Genomic DNA, 16,220 nt, shown 5'->3' with positions numbered 1-16,220 from the left:
GGAATTAATATCTATTTAATGTCAGTCATACTGTTGTTATTGCTGTTTTTATCATGAAATATTGTTTACGCCAGAGAACCTGTTGTTTATTACATAGCTACAACATTGTTGTTATTGTGCAGCACTCCTATACAGTAGGTGGCGGTGTCCAACTTTCAACTCTACCATCCAGCATATGGAAACATAATCTCACCAGATAAAAACAAAGCTAGCCAGCGATGTGTAGTTTCTGATATGATTATCTTTATTTTAATAGTTAGCTAGATAACTGTAAATTATCATAACATAGAAAACATAAAAACTGTTTCGTTGAAAAGAGGCCGAAAGCGTCGGGGGACAATGTCGAATTCCGTGGTCGAGTTCCAGGGGCAGATAGCCTCAATCATGGAGGTGCTAGCCAACGCTGCTGTAGCCGAAATCTGCAAAATTGTTGACGATGGCTATGCGGTTGTACACCTGAAAATGTCCCAAAGCCACAAGGAGAACGAATTTCTCCGGAGGAAATTGAAATTGATGGAACTTCAGGTCGCCAGGTTTCGATCAGAGAGAACAAAGTTTTCAGAGGGGTCCGTCCACAACCGCTTCCATGGAATACGCCTGCTAAACAGACACAACCATCGAGAGAAGGCAACGACAGGTTGGTGGTGATGATGAATTTGACAGTGTGCACATAGTCTAAATCGCTAACTCGTTGCTTTGTACTTTGTAAAACACCATTGACGGATGGGGTCAAATTAACCCCCCCTTTATTTCCAGGACCTACTTGGCAAAGCAGAGCCAGACTTTCCAACAGGAGTTTTGGGAACAGCAGCATACCAAGAGACAGACAGCCCATAGACGTGGACCAAGAGGATGTCTCTACATCAAGGCATATGGATGCTACAAGTGATGAGGTAAGTTCCAATGTTAACAGCCTATTTCAGACTGTCACAGACGTATATCTGTTTTAGTCTCGCGCACCACACACTTCCTTCCGCCTGGGGATGAGGTTATGTCTGTGTAGACGTGTATGTCAGCACATTATAACTAGTGATGTAGTAGTAAAAAAATAGGCAGGTAAAAATTGTGGTGAGTAAAGTAACAGTTCCTATAATTTCAATGCATTTTTGCGACAAAGGTTTGTAAACGCTTGCGCAAAATACAGAAGGTGGAGTTTACCCTCCACTACACCACTGATTATAACACAATAACAACAAGGCAACTACTATGAATTACACTAAATCCCATGTCATGCCCATATCTCCATTCAGTAGATAGTGTATGCTCTGTCTCACTCATCTCTCCCACTTAACCCCATCAGCAGTCAGCAGAGACAGAGGAAGGGGAACCAGACCTGCTGATCATCAAGGATGAGGGGGAAGCAGATGACCAGGACTCTAGGATCAGCCACCCAGCCAGAACAGTGGAGGGCAGCAGAGAGCTAACCACCCAACTGGCTGCTGCCACCACCAAGGATCCCGCCTTCCAGCCCAGAGGTCCCAGAGGCAACAACTACAACACCGCTATGGAGGTCAGTGGATCTGACGCCGTCCTCCTCCAATCAGAAACAGGGAATGTGAACCAGGGACCACAGCAGTACACAGGACTTGAACCCAGAGCAGAGAGACAGAGTCTGGACACAAAGTGTGACATGAACGGGGACCTCAATCTCTTAAGAGATTCTTTAAACCAGGTGTGGAGAGAGGTAGTAGCGACTGATGATGGTGCCTCTGCTGCTCACACTAAAGTAATGGACCTAGGGAGTGGCTCAGTGGGCCCCGAAACACAGACTAGCTCAGACATAGAAATGAGAAGTGTAGGGTTAGAAAACCACAGGTTTTCCCTCAAGTCTTTCCATTCTTCATCAGAACATGTGATAGTGATTGACTCTGTATCCAGTGAGCAGCAGGTAGATATAGATTTAGAGTGGGGTCAGGTGGGTACAGCTACTACACAAAAGGTCAATGGGACTGGAAATAGGCAGGGAGTGGGAGTGTTTGAGAGGAACGCACCAATGATTCGCCCCGTTTACCCCGAATCGATGAGAGACAACACGCTATTGGTTTCACCCGGCTTCCGGCCCTCAGAGATAAATACAGGCATGCATCTTGGCACAGGAAATGCAAGGGAGGACAACAAAGCTAGTTGGTGTTCGTTGGCAAGCCTCCATAGACACTCTGAAATACCAGGAAGAGGAGCTCAACAACCAGCTCATGCCTCACTTCCTGTCTGCCATTTTAGTCCAAGCGCCACAACTTCCTCTCACTCCAGTAATCTCGCCACAGATGTTACACCCGGTACCGTGGAACGACCGTACGGTTGCCGGAGCTGCCATAAGAAGTTTGTCCACGAGAGTGACTTGCGGCGGCATGCAGTCATCCACACCAGAAAGCGGACATTTTCCTGCACCTTGTGTGAGAAGAGCTTTGTGTGCGCCAGCCATCTCCAAGTTCACCAGAACGTCCACACTGGGGAAAAGCCTTTCAGTTGTGCACAGTGCGGGCGCAGGTTCTCCCACTCCAGCAATCTGAAAAGACATCAGAAGCTTCATCATTGAGAAGTGACAAAGGCTGTGACCGTCATGGAGTTTTGGATGATGGTAAATTGATCAGCCTAATAACCCCGGTCACCATTTTAACCGTTTGAATTGCAAAAGACAAACAATTTCTCCTTTCCTCCGCTCCTGACTTGTTTCAGCAAGGAGCAACAAAGTTTCATCACGTTGGAGAGTCCATGTTTCAGCAGAAACCATAGAGATCCTATTAAATTACTAGAGGGGCTATGTCATCAACACTCAGTTTTAGAATGGAGTGAGAATGGCAGCCATTTTTGTCAAGGAGAAATCCAAACCAGTCTAATTGGAATGAATGGCAGTAGAGGCAGAGGTGATTCATAGATGAGGTAAAGAGGTCAATGGAATGCAGACCGCGGAATAGAAGAAGGACTCCAGATTGGCGCATGTTCAACAAATCTTAACTAACAACGTGGATATTCACAAATCCGTCATGATTGTGCCTCTGGAGTGGAGCAGCGGTCTAAGGCACTGCATCACAGTGCTAGCTGAGTCACTTCAGATTCTAGTTCGATCCCAGACCCATGAGGCAGCGCACAATTGGCCCAGCGTCGTACGGGTTAGGGGACAGCCGGGTTGTCCTTTTCCCATCGCACTCTAGCGATTCCTGTGGCGGGCCATGCGCAATGCACCTCCACATTAGTGCGTCTGGCTTCCGGGTTAAGCGAGCAGTGTGTCAAGAAGCAGTGTGGTTTGCGGGGTCGTGTTTCGGAGGATGCACGGCTCTCGACCTTCGCCTCTCCCGAGTCCGTACAGGAGTTGCAGCGATGGGACAAGATTGTAACTACCAACTGGGGAGAAAAAGGGGTAAAAAAAATTAAATACAAATCCGTCATAATTGATGTATTGTAACAGGCCCACAATGTGATTACTAAAGTCCCATTTGGATATATTTGGCTGTTTTCGCTGCATAACATTTAGAAGTAGTCCCTTTTCAGGTTTTGAAGAAGTGACTGCTAAATGCTAACTCCCGTTCGAATAAACTGTTAGCATCGCTAGCATAGAGCAATCGTTGGTGGTAGTTTTTAACTGTAATGGGTTGACATCCATAGAACCATTATACTCCGATTTTTACCTCAACATAGTGTGAAATACACACATAAACAATAGCCTAAATGTAGGCTAATTTAGCTGGGCGGCAACAAGGAGATTCAGGATCTTTCCTCTACGGCATCTTTCACCCACACGTTTCAATGGCATTCATATTGTTTTGGTCGAGTTCCATTGACCTCTACTGCATGTACTGTATTTCTCTGTTTTACTTATGCAGAACAATTCAAGTAAGGCATGTGATATCAGAAATTGTGTAATAGAATGATTGTTAACCTAAAATATTGTCTTAAAATTATAAATACAGTCTATACAGGTTTTATACACATTTTCTGTATAAATAGTCTCTAAAATATATCTAAACAGACCATAAATGTCTCACTGTTTGTTTTCTTTGAAAGCTGTGAGTGTTATAATATGATACAATATCAGTACTTGCTGCATTTACAACTGATTTCAGCCAGTGTATGGCTGTGGATTGACTGCATTGTTTGTATAGAATGTTGGCATATTGGCAGTTAATCTGAACAATTATTGGAAATCATTACACTTAAATTGGCTGGCTAGCTAATAAACATACTGTACAGATTATCTTCAAATGGCTGCCCATGGTTGACCAACTCCCTGAACAAAATGGCTGACCTTTTATACTGTCATAAGACCTTTCATGTCCATTCTTGTATTCTAATTCCTAATTCTATGGCAGAAAAGGACTCAGCCACACGAATACCTGACCGTGCCATTTTCTATCAGCTGTTCGATCCACAAAAAAACATGAATTGACATTTTTTTGCAGTTATGACGGTTAATTACATTTTCATGATGGACTTCATCCATAACCATCAGTTACACGGTTTTTATGGTAATTGTGCCAACCCAAGTCACAGAAGAAAGAAATTACTATGGAAAACAATCTATGGATAACCTTTGTATCAGTTAGGTTATAGCAATACATTATTTTTATTGTCATTTATTTATTTGTATTATTTTTTGTATTTATATATATTTTTATTTTTTAAATATATATTTTTACTCTGCATCGTTGGGAAGGGCTCGTGAGCAAACATTTCATAGTAAAGGCCTGGATTCAATCAGATCAAGCGTTAACCTGGCTGGTTAACCTGGCTGTGTTCAAGGTGGAACTATGTTGGAGTTGTAGCCGTCAAATCGGTGAGCAGCTGGTCTTGTTATCATTGTCACAAAGCCACACCCGCCCCACTTGCTTTAGAAGTTCGGAACGTGAAAGTGTAGGCTATTAAACAAAATAATGAGGATTTCTATCAGCCTAATCAAGGTGTAGATTACATCTCACATTCCAGTGTTTGAACTTGTAAACAAGGCTGCATGGGATTTCTCTTAATCTAACTCTGAGCATCCAATGGCGATGTCCGCTTTAGGTATAATGCCAGGAGCTGCTTGTGGATTTGACAGCTCTAACGCAGTTCTACCTCCGACACGCCAAAATAACCGCTATGTGGATGTCGGCTAAAGCGGATCTGATTTAATAGATCCCAAAACCTACACCCATTGTATTTGGCACATGTGACTTGAAAGTCCTGCCTACTTCCTGGATCATGTCCCTTGCTGTTTTTGAATGTGTAATCAAATTCATGAAAACGCTGTCTTTTAATATACACTCATTACCAAAAGTATGTGGACACCTGCTCGTCGAGCATCTCATTCCAAAATCATGGGCATTAATATGTTGGAACATTGCTGCGGGGACTTGCTTCCATTTAGCCACAAGAGCATTAGTGAGGTTGGGCACTAATGTTGGGTGATTAGGCCTGGCTCGCAGTCGGCGTTCCAATTCATCACAAAGGTGTTCGATGGGGTTGAGGTCAGGGCTCTGTGCAGGCCAGTCAAGTTCTTCCACGCTGATCTCGACAAACTATTTCTGTATGGACTTCGCTTTGTGCACGGGGGCATTGTCATGCTGAAACAGGAAAGGGCCTTCCCCAAACTGATGCCACATATTTGGAAGCACAGAATCGTCTAGAATGTCATTGTATGCTATAGCGTTAAGATTTCCCTTCACTGGAACTAAGGGGCCTAGCCCGAACCATGAAAAACAGCCCAAAACCATTCTTCCTCCTCCACCAAACTTTACACTTGGCACTATGCATTGGGGCAGGTAGCGTTCTTCTGGCATCCGCCAAACCCAGATTAGTCCGTCGGACTGCCAGATGGTGAAGCGTGATTACTCACTCCAGAGAATACATTTCCACTGTTCCAGAGTCCAATGGCGGCGAGCTTTACACCACTCCAGTCGGCGCTTGGTGATCTTAGGCTTGTGTGCGGCTGCTCAGCCATAGAAACCCATTTCATGAAGCTCCCGACGAACAGTTATTGTGCTGACGTTGCTTCCAGAAGCAGTTTGGAACTAGGTAGTGAGTGTTGCAACCGAGGACAGACGATTTTAACACGCTTCAGCACTCGGCTGTCCCGTTCTGTGAGCTTGTATGGCCTACCACTTCACGGCTGAGCTGTTGTTGCTCCTAGACGTTTCTACTTCACAATAACAGCACTTGCAGTTGACCGGGGCAGCTCTAGCAGGGCAGAAATGTAAACAAACTGATTTAAAATAAAACATGTAAATAAATAAAAATTAAGTGTTTTACCCCTTTTTCTACCCAATTGGTAGTTACAGTCTTGTCTCATCGCTGCAACTCCCGTACGGACTCGGGAGAGGCGAAGGTCGAGAGCCGCACATCCTCCGAAACACAACCCAACCAAGCCGCACTGCTTCTTGACACAATGCCCACTTAACCCGGAAGCCAGCCACACCAATGTGTTGGAGGAAACACCGTACACCTGGCGACTGTGTCAGCGTGCACTGCGCCCGGCCCACTACATCCCTGACGGCCAAACCCTCCCCTAACCCAGACGGTGCTGGGCCAATTGTGCGCCTCCCCATGGGTCTCCTGGTCTCGGCCGTCTGCGACAGAGCCTGGACTCAAACCCAGAATCTCTAGTGGCACAGCTAGCACTGCGATGTAGTGCCTTAGACCACTGCGCCACTCAGCAGGCCACTGATGAACTGATTTGTTGGAAAGGTGGCATCCTATGACGGTGCCACATTGAAAGTCACTGAGCTCTTCAGTAAAGCCATTCTACTGCCAGTGTTTGTCTCTGGAGATTGCATGGCGGTGTCCTTGATTTTATACACCTATCAGCAACGGGTGTGGCAGAAATAGCCAAATCCACTAATTTCAAGGGGTGTCCACATACTTTCGTATATATAGTGTATATGTATAATTATATTCATATCAGTGGATTAATTTACTTTTACCCAATGTCTTTTAAAGGTTTTTGCGCAAAATACAAGTATACGCTCCAGTTCTCCACTGATAAGAACACAATAACAAGGAAACTGCAATGAATTTCTCAAAATCGTTTGTCATGTCCATATCTCCATTCAGTAGATAGTGTATGCTCTGTCTCACTCACTCATCTCTCCCACTTAATCCCATCAGCAGTCAGCAGAGACAGAGGAAGGGGAACCAGACCTGCTGATCATCAAGGTGGAGGGAGAAGCAGATGACCAGGACTCTAGGATCAGCCACCCTGCCAGAACAGTGGAAGGCAGCAGAGAGCTAACCACCCAACTGACTGCAGCCACCACAGAGGACCCTGCCATTCAGTCCAGTGGCCCCAGAGGCAACAACAACTACATCAACACCGCTATGGAGGTCAGTGGATCTGATGTCATCCTCCTCCAATCAGAAACAGGGACTGTGAACCAGGGACCCCAGCAGTACACAGGATTTGAACCCAGAGCAGAGAGACAGAGTCTGGACACAAAGTGTGACATGAACGGGGACCTCAATCTCCTAAGAGGTTCTTTAAACCAGGTGTGGAGAGAGGTAGTAGCGACTAACGATGGCACTTCTGCTGCTCACACTAAAGTAATGGACCTAGGGAGTGGCCCAGTGGGCCCAGAAACACAGACTAGCTCAGACATAGAAATGAGAAGTGTAGGGTTAGAAAACCACAGGTTTTCCCCCAAGGAGTTCCATTCCTCATCAGAACATGTGATAGTGATTGACTCTGTATCCAGTGGGCAGCAGGTAGATAGAGATTTTGAATGGGGTCAGGTAGGTACAGCTACTAAACCACAGATCAATGGGACTGGAAATTGGCAGGGAGTCGGAATGTTTGAGGGGAATGCACCAACGATTCGCCCCGTACACCCCGATTCGATGAGAGACACTACGCAATTGGTTTCACCCAGCTTCCGGCACACAGAGAAAAAGACAGGCACGCATTTTGGCACAGGAAATGCAGGTGAGACCAACAAATTTAGTTGGCACTCGTTGGCAAGCCTCCATAGACACTCTATAATACCAGGAAGAGGAACTCAAGAACCAGCTCATTCCTCACTTCCTGTCGGCCATTTTAGACCAAGTGCAACAACTTCCTCTCACTTGAGTATTCTCGCCACAGATGTTACACCTGGCACCGTAGAACAACCGTACGGTTGCCCGAGCTGCCATAAGACGTTTCTCCACGAGAGTGAATTGCAGCAGCACGTCGTCGTCCACACCAGAAAGCGGGGATACGCCTGCACCTTGTGTGAGAAGAGCTTTGTGTCCCCCAGCAAGCTCCAAGTGCACCAGAACGTCCACACTGGGGAGAAGCCCTTCAGTTGTGCACAGTGCGGGCGCAGGTTCTCCCACTCTGGCAATCTGAAAAGACATCAGAAGCTTCATCATTGAGAACTGACACAGAAGCAAGAGAGTCCTATTGAAAAATGCTGTTATAGCAATATCACGAGTTCAAACGTCATTGGTTCTAACGTAGTCGTATGTCTGCAGGATGTTTACCCTGGTCTCATACGTCTACAATACAACGTGGTTCGTATTTACATTATCTACAAGGATTGTTACGTTTTCTTGGCTTCTTAAAAGGCCAACAGCATCACTCACATTGACTGTTAAGGTTGATAATGGTTGTGTTCTTCTAATAATACTGTGTGCCTCACACTAAAGTTATAGCAGAAATTGTACTGTGAGACTGAAAAACTGTCTGTTCTTTTGTACCAATTTTACCAATGGCTATTGCTGTTTATTTATTCATTCCTATAATGCCATCAATAAATAATATTTTTCAAATAATCCCATGGTGCTTCTTTACCCTAAAGAGATCGACCTTAAATATACAGGTAACTGCCAAAAAACACTTGCGTAAATGAGGGATACAAAGCATATTGAAAGCAGGTGCTACTACAACAGTGTGGTTTCTGATTTAATTAAGCTATTAACATGCCATCATGCTTAGGGTCCTGTATAAAAATGCTGGGCAGGCCATTATTTTGGCTACCATGGCTATGCTGCCATAGGATGATAATGCCCCCATCCACAGGGCAGAAGTGGTCACTGAATGGTTTGATGAGCATGAAAACGATGTAAATCATATGCCATGGCCGTCTCAGTCACCAGATCTCAACCCAATTGAGCACTTATGGAAGATTCTGGAGTGGCGCCTGAGAGAACATTTTCCACCACCATCAACAAAACACCAAAATAATGGAATTTATCATGGAAGAATAGTGCTCCAATAGAGTTCCAGACACTTGTAGAATCTATGCCAAGGTGCATTGAAACTGTTCTGGCTCGTGGAGGCCCAAAGCCCTATTAAGACACTTTATGTTGGTGTTTCCTTTATTTTGTCAGTTACCTGAATATTGACCCTAAATATATACACTACCAGTCAAAAGTTTTAGAACACCTACTCATTCAAGGATTCTTCTTAATTTTTACTATTTTTGTACATTGTAGAATAATAGTGAAGACATCAAACTATGAAATAATACATATGGAATCATGTAGTAACCAAAAAAGTGTAAAACAAATCAAAATATTTTATATTTGAGATTCTTCAAATAGCCACCCTTTGCCTTGATGACAGCTATGCACACTCTTGGCATTCTCTCAACCATCTTCACCTGGAATGCTTTTCCAATGGTCTTGAAGGAGTTCCCACATATGCTGAGCACCTGTTGGCTGATTTTCCTTCACTCTGCGGTCCGACTCATCCCAAACCATCTCAATTTGGTGGAGGTCGGGGGGTTGTGGAGGCCAGGTCATCTGATGCAGCACTCCATCACTCTCCTTCTTGGTCAAATAGCCTTACACAGCCTGGAGGTGTGTTGGGTCATTGTCCTGTTGAAAATCAAATGATAGTCCCACTAAGCCCAAACCAAATAGGATTGCTTATCGCTGCAGAATGCTGTGGTAGCCATGCTGGTTTGACTTCAATTCTAAATAAATCACAGACAGTGTCACCAGAAAAGCACCCCCACACCATAACACATCCTCTTCCATGCTTTAAGGTGGGAAATACACATGCAGAGATCATCCGTTCACCCACACCACATCTCAATGACACTGCGGTTGGAACCAAAAATCTCAAATTTGGACTCCAGACAAAAGGACACATTTCCACCGGTCTAATGTCCATTGCTCGTGTTTTTGGCTCAAGCAAGTCTCTTCTTCTTATTGGTGTCCTTCAGTAGTGGTCTCTTTGCAGTAATTGGACCATGAAGGCCTGATTCACACAGTCTCCTCTGAACTGTTGATGTTGAGATGTGTCTGTTACTTGAACTCTGAAGTATTTATTTGGCCTGCAATTTCTGAGGCTGGTAACTCTAATGAACTTATCCTCTGCAGCAGAGGTAACTCTGGGTCTTCCATTCGTGTGGCGGTCCTCATGAGAGCCAATTTCATCATAGCCCTTGAGGGTTTTTGCGACTGCACTTGAAGAAACTTTCAAAGTTCTTGAAATCTTTCATCTTGACTGATTTTCATGTCTTAAAGTAATGATGGACTGTCATTTCTCTTTGCTTATTTGAGCTGTTCTTGCCATAATATGGACTTGGTATTTTACACCTGTTGGTCTTTTGGTCTTTTACTTGGTCTTTTACACCTGTCTTTTCACACCTGTTAATTGAAATGCATTCCATGTGACTACCTCATGAAGCTGGTTGAGAGAATGCCAAGAGAGTGCAAAGCTGTCATCGAGGCAAAGTGTGACTATTTGAAGAATCTCAAATATAACATTTCTTTTGATTTCTTTAACACTTTTTTGGTTACTACATGAATCCATATGTGTTATTTCATAGTTTTGATGTATTTACTATTATTCTACAATGTAGAAAATAGTAAAAATAAAGAAAAACCCTTGAATTAGTAGGTGTTCTAAAACGTTTGACCGGTAGCATATATTGACCCTATATACTGTAGATTAACCCTAAATATATATATTGACCTTTTCTATATATATATCCTCACATTACTTCCAAATGAAATCAGGCAGTACAGGGAATTATTGAGGTCCAATATTAGTTTTAAATGTTTTGAGAACAGATAAGCTTCATATGTTCTGTGTCGATGACTTAAATCAGTAAATGAACAACTTAATTCAATCCATTGGATCAATAATATAGCCTCATAATATCTGAGTTATAATAGACATGCATTTGTTTGAGAACTTTGTAGAGATTATGCATGTCTACTTAATTCCTCCCTCCTCTTTTCAGGCCAAATCTACTGTGGAACAGGGGGACACAGAGGGGGAATAAAGCCTGGACAGACAGAGAAGTGTCCCCCTGACACTCACAACGCAGCGCTATGGGGAACTGTAGGGTTGAGGTTCAAGCAGTCACTTGACAAATTACGTTTGTCTTAGTGTTCTGTCACTAATGGGGACATTAGCCCATCCAAGAAGGCTCAAGGTCATTGGCCACAGATAATATGACATCAGATCACATTATATGTACAGTAGCTTTGATTGGACTGATCATGTCAACATCATACTTTCACAATCTTAGCTGGCAGTCATTATCATGAATCAAGTCGACAATCTACTGGCAAATCCTTTTTAATACTTGTCATATGAAGAGAAGTAATGAAGACAAATTAGAGATAGAATGTATCGGCCATTGGACACAAACATTACACAACAAGAAATCGCTAATTCAACAATTAGTGGTTTGGAAGGGATCAGTGGCTAACTGCAAGCATTGCAAAGCAATCACTAGCCTGCTATTCAGTGGAGTGGGTGTGTGGTCCCAATTTTCAGTTTAAGGTTGTCTTTTCCAAATTTAAAATGATAAACATTCAGTATTGGCCATGCTGTCAATTCAGCATGATTTATGCTGCGCTCAAAACAACTGTTAACTCAGAACTGGAAAATATGACTTCAGTGAGTTCAAGACAACTGAGAACTCAAGCTCCGACTGGGAAAATACGTTTTGAAAGGTAATCTAACTCTGAATTGTAAATCAGGAACTCTGGCCTCTTTCTAGAGCTATGACCTGACGATCACTGAAGTCATCATGATTTAACCTTTTTTTCGAGTTCCCAGTTGTCTTGAAAGCACCATAAATCCAGAGAATGCCTGACTTTGATGACAAAGTTTGATGACAAAATTTGCCCACAAAGGACCGCTACGCCACCTTCCTGTTCAATTGAGCACAGCACAACAGGGTTAGTCCAAAAATTTATTTTATGCTGCTGCATAAATTATGTAATATGACAGGGAGATATGTATACTGTAGCTAAGAATATAATACTAAGTGTATGTTGTGTAGTAAGCTGTTAGTAACCCATGTGCCTCACCCTAATAATGTGGTCTGTTTTCCCCTCTTAATTTCACTTACTGTTCTGACTTGGTGGTGCACATGTAGCCTATAACCTGTTTTAGAGAAATGTAATCATTGGATATTGTAAGAGCTTTCATTGTCTGCGTATATGCCCCCTTTATCTATCCTACGGTTCTGACTTGGTGCACAGGGAGAACACTGTAACACTGGCCCATGTTCTGAACAAATAGTTGACCACGTGCGTCCTAGCTCGAAATTATGAATTGCCTCTTTAAAAAACATAGCTGATATGGCTGACTTGCTTAAACAAATGTGGTTTCTACTGACAATTGAGATGTACAAACTAGGGCATAAGGGGACGACAAGCGGATAAAAGGCAGTAAATGAGGCTGAATGAACTGTTTCACTGCCAGACAAGGCTCTGCTGATAGCCAAGTGTAGCAGTGGTAAGGTGTTGGGACTGCTGTTGGGACTCTGCTGTTGGGACAGCTTTATGTAGGCCCTAACAATTTGTGGGCACCATTTGTTACCGTTATAGTGCAATTAATGTATTGTTTAGTGTTGTGTTGAGTAGTGGCTTTGCTGGCATGCACCCCCAATTTGGGGGGGGGTTTGCCCAACCAAGATTTACATGCTAAAATCACCATTGGGTTCAAGTTGCCAGATTTCAACGGACTGTCCACCCGAAACAACTTCTCATCGCCAACGGTTACTCTCTGCCATGTTCCCCGAAGAAGGAAGCAAGCCACCGTCGCGAATTTCAGAGGCTCGAAAGGCATTAAAAATCAGCCGCAACAGCTAAGGTCTCGCTCGGCCAAGAGGCAGCTCCGGTGCAGCCACTGCTCCAAGCACCTCTCCCACAGCCAACAACTGAAGATGCATGAGAGGGTGCACACTGGAGGGAAACCGTGTCAATGTGTCTACTGCGGGAAGTGCTACAAACAGTCAACACCCTTCTAGGTACAGCTCTAGGATCAGATTCCTCTCCCCAATCCTAACCTTAACTATTAGTGGAAAAAAATTAAAAACGGACCCAAGATCAGCTTCTAGGGGCAACTTCACACTACTCCACCTGGCGCAACGATTGGCAAGGCCAGGAGTTTTTCCTGTGATCAGACCAGTGAAACCTCCTGGCCATAGTTTAAGGGGAATGACTCCACACTTCTGGGGTTTTCATATGAAAACTGGGTCAATGTGTTTTTGACAGTTTATTGGTTTCCACATTTAACGTTACCCTCTGTGTGCAGTGGTTGTGTATTTGGGTCAACTAGCTGGATGCTTGGTCCAGAGTGGATTGATAATGTGAGTTATTACAGGTGAAAATTGTAAACATCCTTATGAATTTATATTGATGCAGTGGTGAACCAAAGTACAGTAATTAAGAATTAAAATGTCCCTTTGCCTCTCAACAAGATATATTTACTGTCAGACTGAGGGGCTGTAAAAATGTAAATGGAATTCATATCAATGTACTATATTGTAGGCTAGTCTGTCATACTGTTGAAAGTTACTTTTTTATATTATCAATTAACTGTTTTTGTCGTTTATTTATAATAGAAATACCACAAATAGTGTAATGCTTTATTTATTTTTAAATCATGAAATATTGTTTACACCAAATATCGTGTTTAAAATAGCTACAACATTGTTGTGGTGGAGCACTCCTGTACAGTAGGTGGCGCATATGTTTACATGAAAGTGATGATGAGGAACAGGAAAAATAATCTCAACAGCAAGCTAACGTTACAAACAAAGCTAGCTAGCTAGCTATCGATGTTCAGTTTCTGATATTATTGTATTTGTTTTAATAGGTTGCTAGATAACTGTATATCGTCATAATATAGAAAACATAAAGACTGTTTTCATATTGAAAAAGGGGGCAAAACGTCGGGGACAATGTCGGGTTCCGTGGTCGAGTTCCAGGCGCAGATAGCCTCAATCATGGAGGTGCTAGCCAACGCTGCTGTAACCGAAATCTGCAAAATTGTTGACGATGGCTATGCGGTTGTACACATGGAGATTTCCCAAAGCCACAAGGACAACGAATTTCTCCGGAGAAAAATGAAATTGTTGGAACTTCAGATCGCGAGGTTTCGATCAGAGAGAACAAAGTTTTCAGAGGGGTCCGTCCAAAATCGCTTCCATGGAATACGCCTGCTCAACAGACACAACCATCGAGAGACGGTAACGACAGGTTGGTGATGATGGTGAATTTGACAGTGCACATAGACTAAATTACATGAATCTTCAATTGATCCCATCCATCAATTGTGTTTTACAAAGTTCAAAGCAAGTATAATACATCCATGATTTATGTATTGTCAAAACAGTTAGGGCCCAGTAGTATTATTGACATTCCATATATGACGTATCATGCTGACTTTGTACTGTCAACACAACTAGGATCCTTCTAGCTCTATTGACACATAACATACGTCAATGAAGGTATTATGCTTGCTTTGTACTTTGTAAAACACCATTGACGGATGGGGTCAAATGAACCTCCCCCTTTATTTCCAGGACCTACTTGGCAAAGCAGAGCCAGACTTTCCAACAGGAGTTTTGGGAACAGCAGCATACCAAGAGACAGACAGCCCATAGATGTGGACCAAGAGGATGTCTCTTCATCAAAGCATATGGTTGCTACAAGTGATGCGGTACAGTTGAAGTCGGAAGTTTACATACACTTATGTTGGAGTCATTAAAACTTGATTTTCAACTACTCCACAAATGTCTTGTTAGCGTCCCAATGATCTGTAAGAAGTTATCTCACCTCGACAAAACCCGGTGAAATTGCAGAGCGCGAAATTCAAATGACAGAAATCGTAATATTAAACATTCATGAAAATACAAGTGTCAATAATCATTTAAAAGCTTAACTTCTTGTTAATCCAGCCGCGTTGTCAGATTTAAAAAAGGCTTTACGGCGAAATTACACCATGCGATTATCTGAGGACAGTGCCCCGCACTCAAAAGCATTACATACATTTTCCAAACAAGCAGATGCGTCACGAAAGTGAAACACCGTAGCGAGTCTATACTTCCTCAAAATGGTCCGAGTTAATCTAAGATAACTCAAGAAATCTTAGTCGTGCAATTTTACATCTAAGATGTTTGGTGCAGTAGTTTTCAATGAAAATATTTGCATGAAAACGAGTCGTCTCTCTTGAATGACAACAATTACTTTATTGAAGAACCACTACTGTTGACCAATCACCAACGAAGGGGCGTAGACTTCCGCTCTGAACTTCAGCATAACTCCAGAAGAACAATTCTGTGCCCAAACAGCTGAAAAAAACCTCACTGAAGTCCAAAACGAACAAAATTGTCACATAATGTTGTCATAAAATATGCATGATCTCAACCGAACTGTTTTCGACTGGGAAGCATGCAGACGCCATAAGAGACTCTTTTTAAATACAGCCACCCATCTTGACACAGGAAATGTAGGTGAGGCCAACAAAGCTAGTTTTTAAGTCTCCGTAGACACTGAAACACCAGGAAGAGGAGCTCAACAACCAGCTCATACCTCACTTCCTGTCAGCCATTTTAGACCAAGCTCCACAACTTCCTCTCACTCGAGTAATCTAGCCACAGATATTAGACCTGGCAACGTAGAACGACCGAATGGTTGCCCAAGCTGCCATAAGAAGTTTGTCCAAGAGAGTGACTTGCGGCGTCACGCGGTCATCCACACTAGAAAGCGCACATTTTCCTGCACCTTGTGTGAGAAGAGCTTTGTGTGCGCCAGCCATCTCCACATGCACCAGAATGTCCACACTGGGGAAAAGCCCTTCAGTTGTGCACAGTGCGGGTGCAGGTTCTCCCACTCCAGCAATCTGAAAAGACATCAGAAGCTTTATCATTGAGAACTGACACAGATAGGGCCGTGACTGTCAACGAATTTTGGATGACGGTAATTGGTTGTAACTGTTTGAATTGCAAAAGACGGGCATTTTCTCCTCAGCTCCTGACTTGTTTCAGCAAGGAGCAACAACGTTTCATCACGTTGGA

The 16,220-nt window shown here is 43.2% G+C and overlaps 2 protein-coding genes across 6 annotated transcripts in view; both read left to right on the top strand.

Moving 5' to 3' along the window:
* Nucleotides 1-147: 147 nt before the first annotated feature.
* Nucleotides 148-16,220, top strand: part of LOC123723744 (zinc finger protein 614) — a 28,489-nt gene continuing 12,416 nt past the window's right edge. The window contains exons 1-4 of one of the 2 annotated variants that reach the window (XM_045722940.1): nucleotides 148-637; nucleotides 757-893; nucleotides 1,301-1,510; nucleotides 7,081-7,293. In XM_045722940.1, coding sequence (XP_045578896.1) covers nucleotides 340-637; nucleotides 757-893; nucleotides 1,301-1,510; nucleotides 7,081-7,293 — 858 coding nt within the window. In that variant the 5' untranslated portion in view covers nucleotides 148-339. Of the gene's footprint in view, nucleotides 638-756; nucleotides 894-1,300; nucleotides 1,511-7,077; nucleotides 7,294-16,220 lie in introns of both variants that reach the window. The other variant, XM_014209713.2, reaches the window with a different exon arrangement.
* Nucleotides 12,733-16,220, top strand: part of LOC106610380 (zinc finger protein 773) — a 52,749-nt gene continuing 49,261 nt past the window's right edge. Inside the window, exons 1-2 of one of the 4 annotated variants that reach the window (XM_045722944.1) lie at nucleotides 12,733-14,400; nucleotides 14,727-14,863. Coding sequence is in view for 1 of the 4 variants with exons in the window: in XM_014209717.2 (XP_014065192.2) it covers nucleotides 14,103-14,400; nucleotides 14,727-14,863 (435 nt within the window). In the remaining 3 variants the exon portion in view is untranslated. The remainder of the gene's footprint in view (nucleotides 14,401-14,726; nucleotides 14,864-16,220) is intronic. The other 3 variants (XM_045722943.1, XM_014209717.2, XM_014209714.2) reach the window with 3 other exon arrangements.

The sequence above is a fragment of the Salmo salar genome, chromosome ssa08, assembly GCF_905237065.1.
Source record: "Salmo salar chromosome ssa08, Ssal_v3.1, whole genome shotgun sequence".
Taxonomy (NCBI): Eukaryota; Metazoa; Chordata; class Actinopteri; order Salmoniformes; family Salmonidae; genus Salmo; species Salmo salar.
The sequence above is the reverse complement of the archived record's forward strand: the minus strand, read 5'-3'. Positions and strand labels throughout refer to the sequence as shown.